Source organism: Hoplias malabaricus, chromosome 14 (genome assembly GCF_029633855.1).
Source record: "Hoplias malabaricus isolate fHopMal1 chromosome 14, fHopMal1.hap1, whole genome shotgun sequence".
NCBI lineage: Eukaryota > Metazoa > Chordata > Actinopteri > Characiformes > Erythrinidae > Hoplias > Hoplias malabaricus.
The window spans coordinates 35,487,690-35,506,089 of NC_089813.1; the positions used below are offsets into that span (position 1 = coordinate 35,487,690).

Below are 18,400 nucleotides of genomic sequence, written 5' to 3' on the forward strand. Positions count from 1 at the left end.
ACATACAAAAACAGATACACTGTAGTGCAGAGGGGGCACAAACACTCTGTGCTCAGAGAGCAGTTGGGGGTTAGGAGCCTTGCTCAAGGGCACTCCAGCCACTGAAGCTGAGCGCTGTTCCTTCACTCCCCAGCCTCCAATTTCCTGCCAGTTATGGGGATCGAACCACAAACTTATAGTCCAAAGCTGCTTCAAAATGTAGGCCATGGTTGCCCTGCACAGTCTAAAAATATTCTACTGTATAGGTACAGTAACGTTCACTAAAGTAAGAAACAGTGTCATTGCAACTTTAGAGGTACAACAGTGGTTTTAAAGCCCAGTTGTGGTGTTCCTTGTATTCTCTTCTCCAGAAGAAGGAATGAATATTTGTTATTCACTTTTATATATTTGTATATACTGGTGTTTTATTATAAAATTGATTATAAAAATAAGAAAATACAATTACAATCCTGGAGATTCAATGAAGCAATTCCATATAAAACAATCAGATATGACTTCCTAATAAGGAAGCCATTTTAATGGTTTGTTTAATGGCTGATGGGCGTATCTTGTAGAAGCCATTTTAACACCCACAAGGACCCTAAAGGGACCTAACATTTCCTAATACTCCAGCCCAAATAATCACTCCAGTCACCTTCTTAATGATGTTGTTGTCTTGTGGGAACAGAGTTCGCGTCCCTGCAGGCGAGAACACGGCACTCAGCAGCAAATAAAAGTGACTTAATATTAGTCTGTGTGTATTTCTGAGCCCACTTCAAACATTTCTCTTTGTGAGCTTGAGTAAGGGGTGCCCCAACGCATGGGTGGCTTTATTCACAAGTTAGCATGATAAGGTACTTCAGGTTTGCTACAAGTTGTTCCTTTCAGCAGTGGAGTTCTTCATGCCGTTTGCTAGCAGTTAGCATTAGCATGGCTGCAGTATTTCTCTGGGACTGTGTTAAACGGACAGTCTCTGCTTTTCTTTATGTAGCACTACTTTTCTTTTTGAAGTTGCTGTGTGGTCTTGTTTAGAAGCAAAACATCCCAGAATAGAGTTTAGAGTTCAGAGACCACCCATAACAAGTCCAGATAAAACAAGTGGCCCACTACAGGCTGAAGCTGTCAACTGCTTATGGAGCAGAAACAACACCAGCACTGTTCCCTGCAAAGTCAAAAATGGTTTTGGAAGGTATAATAAACTTTACAAAGGCCATAAATTGCCCCTCTTTTCCAAAGTGTTACCATGAAATAGCTTGATATTTATTCTTTTTTCCCCCCATTAACCACTGTGTAGTATTCTGGAATGGTGTGAACGGAAAAAATGGCACTTTGGTCAAAGTTGCACAAAATTAAATCTTCTACATCCAGATATATATTCTGTGAAACTCATTCTCAAATTGTATAACTGGATGTAGATTATTTAATTTCACGCAATCCTTTGATGAAATTCAAAGTGTGATTTTTTTCAGTTTAACTTTAACAGTAAACTCACCTAAAGGACCTAATCTTTTTAAAATCTCATTCCTCAAACCTTCTATTAAAATAATTACACTTTCCCTGGCAGTGAAACTTTAATGTAATGGGTAATGATTCAGGGTTAGGAATGGCCTACATTACTCAGAAAGTTAATGTACAAAGTCAAATTCTGAATTTTGTTGGGATGTTAATCACCACAATGTGTCTGCTGTACACAGTTGACTCGTCTGTGTCCAGCAGCCTCTGAGCAGATAATGACACAAAGCAGTCACCTGCCATCATCGCTCCAAAGGCTTGAGTGAGCGGCAGATGACTCTCATCAAGTCCAGACATCTGAAATGGAGAGGGAGGTTTCACATCTAGTCCTCAGAAGAGACAGCCGGTTTATAGAGGTTAAGTGCATAATGAAGTCACTCACACAAACACACTCACTCACTCCACAGTCTCTCACTCACTTTTGTTCCTTGTGTCTCTGTTTTCCTGGCTTTCTCTGTCATGGTTTTTTCTTCTGTGCCTGTATATTGTTGTTAATTTATGTATTGGTTGTTTAGTAGTTTGTTTTATTTTTTGTTTATTGCAAATTGTTTGGTTTCCCGTTTATGTCTGTCCAGTCTCTCACTTTTTATGTTTCTGTATTATTTCTAGGTCTGTATTATTCTGTATTATTATGTATTATTCCAGAGCCTACCTGGAATCATTGGGTGCAAGGCAGGAATACACCCTGAAGGGGGTGCCAGTCCTTTACACACTCACACCTATGGACACTTTTGAGTCGCCAATCCACCTACCTACGTGTGTTTTTGGACTGTGGGAGGAAACCAGAGAACCCGGAAGAAACCCATGCAGACACGGGGAGAACACACCAACTCGTCACAGACTGTCACCCGAAGGAAACCCACGCAGACACAGGGAGAACACACCAAACTCCTCACAGACAGTCACCCGGAGTGGTAATCGAACCCACAACCTCCAGGCCCCTGGAGCTGTGTGACTGCGGCACCTACCTGCGGTGCCACCGTGCCGCCTGTTGTTTATATCCATGTGTATTAAAATAGCTTCTCTGCGCTTGCTTCTGCATTCATGTCCCTCATTCCTTGCACCCAGCGTGACAAGAATAAGTTTAAAAAATCCCTTCCTCAAAGATATTTAACACAGATGATTTCCAATTTTGTTGTGGTTTATACTTAACTGGCTAATATCTAGAACTGAGAATGTTTGCTAATAAATAAGTAATGGTGTATGAGATATGAGATACATTTACATGTAGACAATTGGCAGACACACACAATTTAATCATATTACAGATGTAGACTAATTAAGTGTTAGATGTCAAGCCCAAAGGACTCTTATTGTGATAGCTCAGTGTTTTGTTTAAGCAGGAATCTGAAACCCAGCCTACTTAATATGTGAAGGCTATTACTTTATCCACTGTGATTAACCAGCCTACAAAGAGCCCATAGGAAAAACCTACCCCTGGACCAAGCAGCCACCATGGACACACCAGCCACAAGAGTCCATTAAGTAAAGAGGTAAACAAATCCATCTGCTGGTAAAACCTCCTAGGCTTGGGAAAACTTATCAGTTCTTTCTGAGCTTCTTTAGAATGACTGTGGCCTATGGCCGTAACAGTCAAACTGTTTACTATAAAAAAGGATAACAGTATGTCCAAGACTGCAAGCTGAAAAGAAACAAATCACAACGCATTAGAGGACTTCTGAGTAATAAACTTCGAATAAATAATTTAGCATTGCAGCAAATTTCCTCAGCCTGATGTTAAGAATATGGCTTTAGATAAACCAAGCATGCAAAGTTTATTTATTTATTTATTTATTTACGAATTGCCAAGGTCAATATTTTGTTACTGGGACTTGTTCTCCTCTGATTGTACACCTTTCACAGTGGGTGCCCAGCAATGCAAGGAAAGCCTGTATACAAGAAGAATCGATTTAAAGACGTTCTGGGGAACTGACTGCAATGTGTGAATGTTTGTTTATTTATTTCAGAAAGAAAGAAAGAAAAGAAAAGAAAAGCCTTTAAACCTCCCAGGATCCTGGGGCTGTGGGTTCAAGTCCTGCTCCGGGTGACTGTCTGTGAGGAGTGTTGTGTGTTCTCTCTGTGTCTCTCATGTAGGTTTCCTCCAGGTGCTCTGGTTTCCTCCCACGGTCCAAAAAACACCGTTGGTAGGTGGATTGGCGACTCAAAAGTGTCCATAGGTGTGAGTGTGTGTCGCCCTGTCAGGGACTGGCGCCCCCTTCAGGGTGTGTTTCCACCTTGCGCCCAGTGATTCCGGGTAAGCTCCAGACACGCCATGACCCTGAACTTGATGTGTGGTTCCAGACAATGAATTAATGAGTTTTCATATTTACATCTATTACACATCTAATATTTTACAAGTAAATTATTTTATGCCATTGTTATATGAACATATAAAATATAAATATAAATATGAACGTTTCAGGGCATTTAACTGTATTTTTTTAATAACACATTTTTTGTGCAAAATTATGTTTTGAGAAGATGTGTTAACGTTAATGTTTTTTTTTTGGCAGTAGTTATTTTAAAATTAAATAGCTACATCACAGTACACCTCAGTTGCTATAATACTTCATGTAACGGTTACCATACAATTACATTATAGTTGCTGTAAATGTAGACTTGTTACTGTACAGTTAGGCTACTCTTCGTTTATTTTAACGGTGCATTGGGACATTTACTGTGATGTTAGTGTATAATAACTCTACAGTAAGTCTACAATTGCAGTTACTGTAAAGTTAAGTTATAGATACTGTACAATAGAGATAAGTTTACTCTGTATTAGGCTTCAGTTAGTTCACATTTTGGATAGAGACTACAATTAAGCTGATGTTATATAATAGTGATAACAGTTATATGATAACTACTATAGTCATTATTTGCTGGCACTTGTATTATTATACAATTAAACAATAGCTACTGTTGTGATATTAACTGTAATATTAGGTTATGTCTACTGTACAGTTAAGCTATTTTTACTATTAAATTATTATCTAGATGCTGCTCAATTAAGCTGTTTTAGGCTGTAGCTACAAAGCAAAGCTCACTCGCCACAAGCCGAGAGAGAGAATGAGCAAAACGAGAGAACACCCCACTGTTGCTTTTGAAGAGCAAGAATTTCACATTACTTGCAAACCACACACAGACAAGAGAGCGTCTAAATCCAGACGGAGCGTCGGTGGGAATTTGGCCCTGAAACACAGTGAAGGTTTGTTATCTCTCAATTGCACTGTAGGGACTGCCCTAAAATCCCTCTGTAGAGTACATACTTAATTGTGTAATTCCCAGGGAAACCAGATGAATTAAAAAAAAAGAATAAAACAAATCGAAGGACCCACCTCTGGAGAAATGTACTCGTGTATAATCCGGAATGTTGCAATAAACATCAGGCCCAGAGTCAGTTCAGCAGAGATAACCTGAGTTTCCTTCATTTTCCTGCCATTTTCTGACATGATGTGTGTGTGTGTGTGTGTGTCTTTGTGCTGTGGACACTGTGAGAGGCAGGGTTTGTAGTCTGCAAAAGCCTGACCTTTACACAGCTGTTATAAAAGCCCATGTGCAGACGCAGAGGGTCTAGAGCTCTATTGAGTAACCAAGCACTGTGCTTTTTCTTTTATGTTCTGCTGCATTACAGCCTGTCTGCATAATAAATTTGGACAGTGTTGAATAACACAGGAAGTCTGGCATGTAGGCCTTTGTTGTTTGGTCTAAAGCAGCTTGTAAAAATGTATTTAGCCCATTAAAACCTAAAGACCTCTTTGTGTCAATACTTTTGAAACAAAACATTTTATATATATTTTTTATAAGTCGTGAAAAAAATCCATAGAGTACCTAATATTACTATTTTATTTCTTACTTCTACTATTCTTACTAATACTACTTCTTAAAATCTAAACCTATGAATGCTCCTACTGTTGTTCCTTCTACTCAAGGTACTTCTACTACTATTTTCACTAAATCTATTACAGTTAACACTACTGCTATTTCTAAACATATTCTGGAACTGTTAATAATACTACGATTATCCTTTCTACTCATGCTATTCTCATTACTACTATTACTACTACTGTTGCTATAAACACTCAGAGACGTCGTAGTGGGATGAAAAGTGGGCCCCAAGTAGGGGGAGAGCCCCTGAGGAGTCTGGAATTTAATGTTTTCTTTAAATATTAATATCATTTAAAGATCAAAATAAATGTTGCTAACTAATGTAAATATACAGTTTTGGGTAAATAAATTGTTTGATTGATGGATTGAATGTGTCCTAGCCTACATATAGTGTCCCAGGACAGGCGCCATCACCCCTTGCACCAAATGGTTTAGTCCCATTCACCGGACATTTTAACTAGGTGCACTTTACTTAGCATTCCTTCTGGTGAAGCAGCAGTGCGAATTGTATCTGAGCTATGAAAGGTGGTGCCTAAGAAAGCTAATTTCGGTTAAAGATAAAAGAAAAGAAAGGCAGGAAAGAGACAAAAAAAATGAGGGAAAACAACTGCTAAGAAACTTCTTTCTCAAGAAAGCTGAGCCCAAATGTTAAAGCAAAGTGCCTACATTAAAGTTTAGTGGTTGAGGGGGGCCCATGGGCACTTTGGTGCTACACCCCTGTTAGCATTACTGCTAATACAGCTACTTCTTCTACTATAACTACTTGTATTACTATTACTGCTACAACTACTATATCTATTACTACTACAATTACTGTTAATTCTACTAATGTTTTTAATCAGTATCCCTTCTATACTACAGTTACCATTTGTAAAATGGTACAATAATAAACCATAATACTATTATTGCTGTTACTACTAATGTATTAATATTCATTCTAACAACCAAGACTATTACTGTTCATATTACCATCCCTCCATATAATACAACCTAAGAATACTACACCAAATCTTTTTCACCTTAAAAATTGGTGGTCAAATGTATATTTTGTTTCATTTTCAAATTATTAATTAACTGAATTATTTAAATAAAAATATAATATTGTGGGATTTTCACACAGTTCATGAAATGCTCTGGATATTAAAATCTTTTGGAGTTCAGTCCACCCCTACCCCATGCCTCTGTCTCATTTCCTCTGTCCGCTTTACCTCAAATTGCTTTTGTTTGGACTAGGAATTGGAGCTTGTGTTTCTCTTGAGACGGGCAAAACACTAGAAGAAAAACACTGTCATAAGCATAATCTTTGACTCACGTTTTCACTTTGAAAAAAAAAATACAAAGCATTTCGAAAGCTTAAGAGGTTCAGTGATCCTATAAATCCACAAATTCTTCCATTAGTCATAACCATTGCCTAATGTCTAGCATTAATGGAACATTGATCTGAATTTCACACGTGTAAATTCATGCCTCTGGGACAACTGGGACCTTGACTGAAATCAGGCTCTTATTGGAAGTATAGGTACAGAATTACACGTAGGAAAACCTATGGGGTCCCATTATAAATTGACATAAACCAACAATGTGAACGTCTATTATATGAAGATGGGATCTTTTATTTTCAAAACATTGTTGAAACAACATCTAATTAATGACAATTCAGGTATTTAAGCTGCACTTTAAATGACATTGAAAACATAATTTTTCAGTCACCGCTTTTGAGTTTAATGACGTACACCTCATTTGACTTGCTTCTTTCCTAATCACCCTCTTGTTAATTAGTGATTAATGGGATTTGCCTTATGTGACACCCTTATGTTTATACCCAAGAGAAATTACACACCACGAAAAACTGTTTAACTTCTTGAATGCTCAGATAGACCAAATACTATAAAGGAAAAAGGAGATGAGTGATTTTCAGTGTCTGTCAGCTATCATTTTAGGGAACAGTAACTGAGTGTCAGCGGATGTCTGCACCCTAGTGGGAGGCTAAAAGACGGTTACAGGCAAAATCCCTACACAGTGGTTTTCTTCTCTCCTGCAGGGCGAGTAATGAGAGAGTTTAAAAGGTTTAGTATCTAGAATATTCCACTGAAAACGAAGTCTATTAAGACTTGTGCTATGTTTCCCTGCTTGGAATACAGAGGAAATGTGGCTGTGTTTAGGTTCCTTAAGTAGCTGCATGCTTCCAAGAAAAAAAGAAAGCAGGAAAGAAAAAAGAAAGAAAGCTTGTGTCTGCTGCTTTGTTCCCTAAAACACAACTAGTCTGTTCATGGGTGTGAGAGTTAGGTAATAATCCCAAAAAAAGAACTGAAACCAATGCCATTGTTCCCTTTCTAAATATGAACTAATCTTTCATAATCAATCTTATGGTGCTGAAGCTTTTTAAGGTCTGCACAACACTCTTGAACTCTCATTTTAATATATATTTTTTACTTTCCCCTGGAATGTACCTGGTTCAACTGGAGCAATAAAAAACATGAACACCATTTAACAATTAACATTTTAAAACATGACAATATGAAGATATGAAAATTGACACCGTTTAATTTCAAGATCATGGCTGTTTATTTGATGACCAAACATGTACCTCGAAAGTGTTAAAATTTAAATTTTTTAAATCTATTAAAAAATTGCAAAATTTCAAGTATCTTTTGAAAGACAAACGTAGCAGTCTGATTAAAATGTTATTTCTTATTATGAGCAGCACTACTTCCATTAGCAGCTATAAATCAACACAACTCAAAGCATCCAACTGTCCAGGAGAAATAAATTTTTTTTACTTGCACTGGACACTTAAACATTTTCTCAAAAGCTCAGAGTAAATCTTAGCATGAGAAAAGAGCTGACTGATTTGATAGAAACTATCTAAAAAAAGTAAACATTTAAATGTATTGAAAGTATCCTAAAATAACAACGAATGTTGTTAAATATCTCAGTTACGCAGACTTAGTGTTCTGCCCTCCACACGGTAGAATGAGGTTTGATTCCCAGGTAAAAACCAATAAAGCATCTTTGGTTTTAACAAGAGTAATATTATAAGTCACTCTGGATAATGTTGTTGGTTAAATGAATGAATATGATCATTAAAAAAATATCATTGTCAAGCCAAAAAAATCATGTTCATTTTTGATTTTTTTTTAAAACATACACACAAATTAACAGCTTTTCTGTAAAAACATCATGAATGACGGACACAAACTGTAATGCTTATGTGCAATTTATCGTTTCTGTACTAACTCACACGTTTTTTTCCTTCTCATGAACTGACTCTTTTGAAGATATGAGATTGTCGCTTACACAACATTAGAAATTATTTAACTGTAATGAGCAAGTCTTAGATCACCATATTCATAATCATATGATTCACTTCACTTTTGTCCATGGAACTCCTCTGTATTGTGCAATTCAGGTTTCATTTTGGGAGTTTTTAAATGGCTTTTTTCAGCCCATTACTCATTGTTATGCAGAGCGTTCGGAATGTTTCAGTTTCCAATGACAGCTTAGATTTCCTTTTAAAGATTCTTCAATCTTCAGTCTAATCACTGGTGTATGAACAGCGTGTCTAACCACATTCCCTCAGAATAGTAATAAAAACTACTACATTTACATATTTACAGTAACCAGTGGAAAATGACTGAACAACACAACAGTCACAAAAGTTTGAGTTTGAATTTATATTTCTACAAATCCAGTTAAAAATGTGTTAACTCTCAAGAATTGTGAAGGAGCGTCCAGTTCTGAAATAGTTTTCAATCTCCTCCAGTGTTCGCCCCTTCGTTTCGGGCACACACACAGCTGTAAATATGATGTTCACCACGCAGACTACAGAGAAGAAAAGGAATGGGGCAAAAAGTCCATAAGCGTCCTGTGGAAACAAGAAAAGAGGATCTTTAAGTTAAACGCTGTCACGTTATTGAAGAAGCCATTATGAATTATGTAACACACTGGAAGCCACAGAATCGCCCACAGGGATAAAGAAAACGATATGTTTTAAACAGTCAGTGGTTGCAAATCTGGGGAATATCCAACGTTGCATCACACTGATGCAGCTTATGATTCAGTTCAATAAGTCAAAGACATATGACCTTTCAGTGTTTTAATACAATTCATAGATTTAATTGATAATTACAACAAATAATTAATATTAATTTAAATAGGTCATGAATCATGAATCAATCCCTATATATACATATTCCTTCTCTCTCTCTCTCTCTCTCTCTCTCTCTCTCTCCAACATCCCCCCCCCCCCCTCCCACACACACAACTTATTTGCTAACATTAATAGTAATAACCATAGATGGTTTTGTGTCTCATGTTTGTTTAAAGTCTCAATTGTATCCAGCACATAATCTTTTCCAGTAAAATATTTAGAAATCTTTGAAATGCAAAGTGTTGTAATGCTGTGCATGGTTCATTACTGCATTAAGGCATTTCTTAGTCATCAGAAAAAGACTACCATTTTACCACAATATTAGAATAGGACCACAGCATTACTCATATATTGACAACTCCACATGAGACACCAGAACAAGCTGCACACCCTTTAATGGCTGCAGTTCAGTTGACAACGGTTTTGATTTCCTGTTTTCTTCATGAAGCTTAATGAAAGGGAAGTGAGGAACTAACCACTGCATGCATGAATAGTTGTGTCAGAGCAAAAGCAGTGACCCAGCTGACCACCACACACAGACCGGACGCCACACCACGAGCCCCCAGTGGCAGGATCTCAGACATCAGCAGCCAGGTGATTGGACCCCAGCCCATTGCATAACCTGTTTAAAGAAGATAAAGTATTTAATCACTTTGCGTCTGACATGTGTCTTTATTGCCAATGCTTTTATGGAGATTATACCGACTCTCACCACATTCATGATACATCAGGCGATTACACTTGGACTAAACGTTAGAAAATCCTCAAAACTATAACCAACACTAGCCATATGGCATTTTCACATTTCAGATTTCTGAATGATGCTTCATTACAATAAACCTCAGTGGCACAAACAAGGATTTCAATAACAACATTCCATTGTGTGTCAGCACTAAACTCAAACTACAGAACAATGCTGAGGAAGCTGGTGAGTTTCAGGATGGTCAGCTCACCTTGAAACATCAGAGAACGAAAAGCATGAATTCCTATTCCCACACTTTTAACAAACCCGACACGAATGTGTCTAACCTCAGCATAATATTACAAGAGAAGTGCAAGTTCACAAGTCCATAGACAGCTGAGAAAAGGCTCTGCACTCTAATCTGATGTAATAAATCCTGCAATGAAGAGAAAGTGCTTTAAATGACTTTTGAAAGTAGTTCTCTTTAATCCTTAACATTCTAGATTTGTTCAAAAGCAGAGAGTGAGGCTGAAAATGTATTGTTTTTAAATTTTAGAAAGAAAGACATAGGGTGTCATTGATGCCAAGCACTCAATAGTGCTAACTCTGAAGCATTTTGTGAGTGAGCAAGTGAATGAGTGAGTGTGTGAGTGAATGAGTGAGTGTGTGAGTGAATGAGTGAATGAGTGAGTGTGTGAGTGAATGAGTGAGTGTGTGAGTGAATGAGTGAGTGTGTGAGTGAATGAGTGAGTGAGTGTGTGAGTGAATGAGTGAGTGTGTGAGTGAATGAGTGAGTGTGTGAGTGAGTGAGTGAGTGTGTGAGTGAATGAGTGAGTGAGTGAGTGTGTGAGTGAATGAGTGAGTGAGTGAGTGAATGAGTGAGTGGGTGTATGAGTGAATGAGTGAGTGAGTGAGTGAGCCAGTTCTAGGAGGGGATTTACATCTAAAAAATAGAATACAAAAAAATTAAAATTAGGACATGGACTTAAAGTATACTTCAACAAATTTGACTTGCTACTCACCGAATATAATGATCATAGTACTAATGAGGGGAATAAGGGTGATGGGATCTGGGGCCGGTACCATCGCTGTCCCATGTTCTTCTGTAAGTTGGACACCTGCCTCCAGAGTGACATTCTTGGAATCAAATGTCATTGCGTGAGTGTACATGGTCATTGTGAGCGTGGCCAAATACATTAGGAATCCTGCAGACAAAGAGATTTGTACGGATACAATTATGGATGACGTCTGTAATTTACCAATACATTACATGGCAATTACAATAACATACGTCTTTCCTAAAATCAGGACTTCAGCACTGTATATTGGCATTACTTTACTCGTAGTTACACATTCAGCACTTTCTTGTACCATTTACCAAGGTATAACCCTTAAAGCAAACACAATAATTACAACAACATAGATGTTTCAGTAACACAGCTCCAGGGATCTGGAGGTTGTGGGTTCGAGTCCCGCTCCGGGTGACTGTCTGTGAGGAGTGTGGTGTGTTTTCCCTGTGTCTGCGTGGGTTTCCTCCGGTTGACTGTCTGTGAGGAGTGTGGTGTGTTCTCTCTGTGTCTGCCTAGGTTTCCTCCTGGTGCTCCGGTTTCCTACCATGGTCCAAAAACACACTTTGGCGACTCAAAAGTGTTCGTAGGTGTGAGTGTGTGAGTGAATGTGTGTGAGTGTGTGTTGCCCTGTCAAGGACTGGCGCCCCCTCCAGGGTGTATTCCCGCCTTGCACCCAATGATTCCAGGTAGGCTCTGGACCCACCGCAACCCTGAACTGGATAAGCGCTTACAGATAATGGATGAAAAAAAAGGTGATTCAGTAATAAGGTGGAGAGGAGAACAGAACGTACCACTACAGTTAATATCAAGCTATTCAATATGATCCTTGTCCATCAAATACAGAGCAATATCTGCAGGACAGTACAAACCTGATGTGTAGAGCAGAGTTTTCCTACCAGCTCTGTCCATCAAACTGGCTGCGATAATAACAGAAAACAGTCTTACAGCCCCAACTATGGCTGCATCATACTCTGGTTTCTGCAGAGCAAAAAACATTGGTAAAAATGAATTGTAAAAGTTTTAATACAAAATGTATTTTATCACCTCTCAATCTAATATCTATACATTGAGGGTATTAATTGATAACCAGCCTTCCACCCTTGCTGAAATAATCACTAATTATACGGGGTGTATACAATACTGTATGAGCATAAACCAATCAACCATAACATTACTACAGGCGCCATGTTTCTATGCTCACTGCCCACTGAATGAGTGTCTGAACCACTCATACCAGCTCAGTAACACACCACCACAACGTCAGTGTCACTGAAGCAGTGAGGATGTTCCACCATCCAAATAAGGCTTGAACACCGGTGGTCCTGTGGGGGTCCCAGCCATTGAAGACCAGGGTGTATGAGGCAAAAAAAGAATAGCTCAACTACAAAGTGCTCCTGTATGGTCAGTGGTGCTGAGAGAGTGGACAGTGAGTGTAGAAATAGTAATAAGGAAGTGGTAGTAATGTTATGGCTGATCTGTGCATGTCTGTGCCTAATGACTGCTAGCTCTGTGCGGTAATGCAGAGAGGAACTGAAAGCATTCAAGATGCTGAGGCACCGTGAGATATTAGAAGTGAGTTAATAGTGAGTTAGTAGTGAACTTGTGTGGTCAGAATGTGGCTATACTGGATAGTTTCATTCAAGTAACATCCCTGGCTCTGCAGAAAAATGTGTCCTGAAAAATATGCAGAAACGTGTCATCAATGGTCCATTAGAGATATCTACAGTATGGCTGTTCCCATGTGGGAGACCCACTCTATGGAATATGAACAGCAAATTTTTTAAATACAAAATGAACACTAAAGGAAAATGATTTGCTACTTGATGGTGGTGACGTTAATGAAATATTGACTCATTTATTAGGCTTATTTAGTAGGTTAAGGCCAGGGCTGGATTTTTTCCAGTTTTCTGTCACTTCATGTGAACCCTGTTTCATGTGACTCACCAGGGTAATGTTTGTTTTGTTGAAGATACTCTCCAGATAAACCAGGATGGGCGTTACTCCCGTCATCTGCTGCAGAAACCTCATCGACACAGAGATCAAGATTGGCTTGTAGTAGAAAGGGCTCTTGAGATCAGACCATTGTAATCCAACCTGGTGGGAAAAGTTTGAGATAAATCTCATGCAAAATGCACTGGTCTCCTGATGCTCTCTATCTGCATGCTGTAGTATTTGTTCTACTGCTTGTTCTATACAAAACAAATTGTTTAGAGTCCCCAAATGCTGAGTTTGTTTATACCATTTCCTGGTGGATCTCCGCTTCTCTGGTTTACCTGTGAGTTGATGCTGCGCTCTATTCGGTTGAGTTCAGTCATGTAGTCTGAGTCCGGGCCCCGGAGCCATTTCAGGGCCCTGCAGGCCTCGTCCCGTTGGCCGTGGGTGATGAGGTAACGCGGGGATTTTGGCATGAAGCAGAGAAGGAGTAACATTATCAAAACAGGAACTTCCCCAGCTACAGCCAGCCACCGCCACGGCAGAACCAACCCTGTTGAGCAAATGTGGAAAAGCTGCATTAGAGTACTTCTGTACATCAGAGAGTTCCCTCAAAGCATTCCACATCTCATTATGACACGAGAAGGTCGAGAACTGCTGAGAATATACATTTTTTTACAAATATAATTACTGCTTACAGGCGATTTGCCTTCTCCTGAATGCTTAACATATTGGAGATATATGTTTTATGTCTGACAGTGACGTTGTGCAAGAGTATTTAGGGTGAAATATCTGACTGCCCGAGCCATAAGGGAGCGCAGCATGTTCTGTGTTTATTGTGATAAAGTTACATTGGCCTGATTTGCTAAATTTAATGTATTTAAATTTATATTTAAACATATATAAAGTTTTTTAAAAGTACTTTTAAACATGGCTCAAATATTTCACGCCTCTTCCAGTTTATTAAATGAAATATGGTAATACTGTATGTAAAATTTTGTACCAGTTTCAAACTTTTGTACCAGTTTTATATATTTTCATATGTCAGGATACAGCTGTTACTGTAGCACTTTTACGCCCTACACTGGGAAGAACAGTACTTCAGTGCAGCTTTTTTCCCTCTATCATTAACATCAAATAGAATAAATCGGAGCTGCTTACCAAAAGCATAGAGTGCCAGACTTCCAAAGACAGCTGTGATCTGAGGGCACGATCCCAGAGCTCCTCTGACACCTGGATGTGAAATCTCTGACACATAGACCTGCAAGATTCAAACAACACTGATGAAGGGCGACACTTAAACAAGGACACACAGTGTCACTGATATGAAACACAGTAGCACCCCATTGGGGAACACTATTAAATGTGAGAAATAGCTCCCGTTGTGATGGATAACCTTGAGTAAGTGAGAGAGTGAGTGAATGAATGGGTATATTTGTGAGTGTATGAGCTTTTTAATCAGGGAATATATATATATATATATATATATATATATATATATATATATATATATATATATATATATATATATATATATATATATGTATGTGAATGACCATAAATATTCTCTGATTAGTTATTCACTCATTATCTGTAACCCTTATCCAGTTCAGGGTCGCGGTGGGTCCAGAGCCTGCCTGGAATCATTGGGCGCAAGGCGGGAATACACCCTGGAGGGGGCGCCAGTCCTTCACAGGGCAACACATTCACTCACACACTCACACCTACGGTCACTTTTGAGTCGCCAATCCACCTACCAACTTGTGTTTTTGGACTGTGGGAGGAAACCGGAGCACCCGGAGGAAACCCACGCAGACACAGGGAGAACACACCAACTCCTCACAGCCAGTCACCTGGAGCGGGACTCGAACCCACAACCTCCAGGTCCCTGGAGCTGTGTGACTGCAACATTACCTGCTGTGCCACCGTGCCGCCCACACAGCATTAGCAAACATCAAATTTCACAAACATCAGACCAGCTCAACCCCAAAAAAAATTGGATGGTAAACCATTATTTCAGAAAACACAGTTCCACTGCTACCCAGCCCAAATCTGAAGAGCCTTTATTTTCCTCTAACCAATGCTTGGCATTCAGCATGGGGAAATAAGGTTGCTGGTTCACACTGCTCCAGTGTGTACCAGAGTTTGATGTGATATTTTTTTCTGAAGACTGTATTGCTGCCTAAGCACTAGTGACCCTCAGTATGCACGATGAGTGTTTATTCTTAAAGTAGATTAACATATAGTGTATATTTATGGCAGTAATGTACACATTTCAGAGTTTCATTATTAATGCACATCATGAATCATTTCAGCAGAAAAGTATGAAGTGTGGTAGCAGCTGCACTTGAGCTGAAGGTCCCCAAGCACAATGTCAAGCTCTGACTAGAGTAAAAGCCCCCAGCACTGTATTCACTTCACAATTCAAAAAGTTCCTAGATCTCTGATTCAGTGGGAGCAACGCTGTCAGGATGTGTCAGTCAGCCGGGCTCAGTGTGTAATTAGGTGAAAGAAAGAAAAACAGTAGACGCCGAGCAGCGCTAACCTACAGGAATGGAGCTGGCAGTTATTCCACCAGCAATGCCAGTGAGGAATCTGCCCAGCAACAGCATCCAAATGTTCTGTGCTGACCCCATCAACAGGTAGCCCACACAGGATGGCACTGCAGATAACATGATGCTCAGCTTCCGTCCAGTCCTGTCATTCATCAACATTGCAGACAGACCCCCCACTGCAGCCCCCAGTGTGAAAATAGACTGAAAATACAGAGGAAGACACGAAGAGAAACAGGACAACATTACTGATGTTACTGCACATGTATTACTGTTACATGAAGATGTTTGTACACCCCTGGTATAAATAATATGTTGTATATATTTCCTAATTGATATAGGTCCAAAACTAACCTTCTGTTTATGGAACAAACTTAAGTACAGCTTTTGTTCTGCCCATTGTAATGCACAAGTGCTATTTATTTGGTGAGTTTAAACAGCTTAATACAATGCTCATATGGGTTCACACTGTAATTTCCCACTCTACATACTTCCCATAACTACGCCAATGACGTAACAGTAACTGGAGTTTTTATGGATATTATTCACTGATACATATTTAAAGTTCCTTTTTTGCTAGTTTAATGATTTGAATCTAAATAAAATCAGTAGCAAACCTAAGGTTCAAGAATGAAAATATCAGAAATAATCAAAATAAAAATTTGAATGTGCAATAAAATATATGCATTATATTGATCAGTGCCACCCATGCTTTGTTTCCGTGCTTAGACATTAAAACTCATTAACTAAAAAAGCTGCTCTTACACCAAACCAAGATATCTGATGGATGTCCATGTGCAGACGTGGTTCATCACCTTCTTGAAGCTGAGAGATCACCCGAGAGGGATACACCAGGGCAAAGCCAAAGTTAAAATTACCCAGAACAGCTGAAAACACTGCCACGAACAGCCAGACATTTCTAGAAGAACACAGATTTACAGCCATTAATGTGTCAAGACCTGACATACAAGCCTGAAGATAAATTCTAAAGACATCAAAAGTCACTGAGAGTGGTTTGGTGCAACATGCTCCAGAGAATCTTGCAAAATCATAGTTGTTGACAGCGGTGGTGATAGAAACCAGTTGCCTGAAAAGTGCCTCTAAAAACCACATTGCAGAGAGCTTTCACAGTGAACTATTATCAATACATAATTATTTATAACATTTCTTTCTCAATAGTATGTATCTAAGCAGTCTCTCAAGAAATGTTTAAGAACTATTTGAAATAAACCCATTCTGAATGGCTGTTAATCTAAATCATTTGAATATGCATATATTAAAAATGTTGAATATGTATTTATTTGTGTGAGATATTCTCAATGAAGTCTATCATGTCCTAGAAATAAATGAATGGATCTGTCTATACATAAATTTTAATATTCATCAGTCTATTATAAAAAGTTAAAAATACATTTATAATATTCTCATACTCATTTAAAAAAAATAGGAAAACTGACCTTATTTGTTTGGGCTGGTTCAGAAGAGGAGTTGTTTCACTGTGGTCTTCATTCATTGCTCTTCATTTACTAACTGACAGCATTAGACGCTGACTAAAAGACAAAATGAATAATAGGAACTTATCATTATTGGCCATCTCTGGGGTTTTTTCCCCTGAAAGGCAGGACAAGACAAAGAAATGAGGAAGCTGGTAAAGACCAAACTTTTTCAGGAACTCACTCTGGCCCAATACAGGCCTGTGCTGGAGTGTGGAGTTGAGCAATACATGAAACATAACAGCACAAACACATTTGTCTTTGTGTGTCGGTACCAGAAATGAACTTTCACTTTCATTTAAATCACCTGGTTCAAAAACAATGATGTAAACCGTTGGATATTCTTTTCGTTTTAACTGAATTCCGATGTTGAGTTTAATGTAAAACATTTAAAAATCTATTTATGGCAAAGACATACAGGGGTTAGACAATGAAACTGAAACACCTGTCATTGTAGTGTGGGAGGTGTCATGGCTAAATTGGAGCAGCCTGGTGGCCAATCTTCATTAACTCCACATTGCACCAGTAAGACCATGTGCATCCAATGGTTCAAACATTGTGTCCTGAAGGCGGTGCCATGTATCAGGACGACAATGCACCAATACACACAGCGAGACTGGTGAAAGATTGGTTTGATGAACATGAAAGTGGAGTTGAACATCTCCCATGGCCTGCACAGTCACCAGATCTAAATATTATTGAGCCACTTTGGGGTGTTTTGGAGGAGTGAGTCAGGAAACGTTTTCCTCCACCAGCATCACGTAGAGACCTGGCCACTATCCTGCAAGAAGAATGGCTTACAATCGCTCTGACCACTGTGCAGGACTTGTATATGTCATTCCCAAGCCAAACTGACGCTGTATTGGCCGCAAAAGGAGGCCCTACACCATACTAATAAATTATTGTGTAATAAATTATTATCTAAAACCAGGTGTTTAAGTTTCATTGTCCAACCCCTGTACATGCAGGGCAATGTTAGTCCACAGTAGCTTTACCACTATATTATCATTACCTTATACCATTATCCTCAGCAAATAGGTTTAGGTTCACTGTATATATAAAATATTTAAATACTGATGAGTTGTGGAATAAACCGCTCAGGCCCCATAGTGTTCACTAATGTGTGTGTAAATGTGTGTTTCACT

The 18,400-nt window shown here is 38.8% G+C and overlaps 1 protein-coding gene across 2 annotated transcripts; it reads right to left on the reverse strand.

Moving 5' to 3' along the window:
- Window positions 1-7,942: 7,942 nt before the first annotated feature.
- slc2a6 (solute carrier family 2 member 6) lies at window positions 7,943-17,327 on the reverse strand. 2 transcript variants are annotated; one of them, XM_066644411.1, is made up of 10 exons: window positions 17,220-17,327; window positions 16,528-16,681; window positions 15,760-15,966; window positions 14,372-14,471; window positions 13,552-13,763; window positions 13,223-13,372; window positions 12,148-12,256; window positions 11,231-11,413; window positions 10,003-10,148; window positions 7,943-9,241 (listed from the first exon to the last, which is right to left on the reverse strand). In XM_066644411.1, the coding sequence occupies exons 1-10, from the start codon at window positions 17,273-17,275 to the stop codon at window positions 9,080-9,082; spliced, it is 1,479 nt and encodes a 492-aa protein (XP_066500508.1). In that variant the 5' UTR covers window positions 17,276-17,327; the 3' UTR covers window positions 7,943-9,079. The 2 variants fall into 2 exon arrangements, with proteins under 2 accessions (XP_066500508.1, XP_066500509.1); XM_066644412.1 differs by lacking the exon at window positions 17,220-17,327 and having other exon boundaries at window positions 16,578-16,657.
- Between the last annotated feature and the right edge of the window lie 1,073 nt (window positions 17,328-18,400).

Excerpts from the sequence above, each read along its gene's own strand:
- slc2a6 (XM_066644411.1), bottom strand. The coding sequence starts at position 17,275 with ATGAATGAAGACCACAGTGAAACAACTCCTCTTCTGAACCAGCCCAAA. Across the intron at positions 11,414-12,147 it reads AACTCTGCTCTACACATCAG|GATTCCTAATGTATTTGGCC; the intron begins GTTTGTACTGTC and ends CTTTGTCTGCAG. Across the intron at positions 10,149-11,230 it reads TACTATGATCATTATATTCG|GTTATGCAATGGGCTGGGGT; the intron begins GTGAGTAGCAAG and ends TTCTTTAAACAG.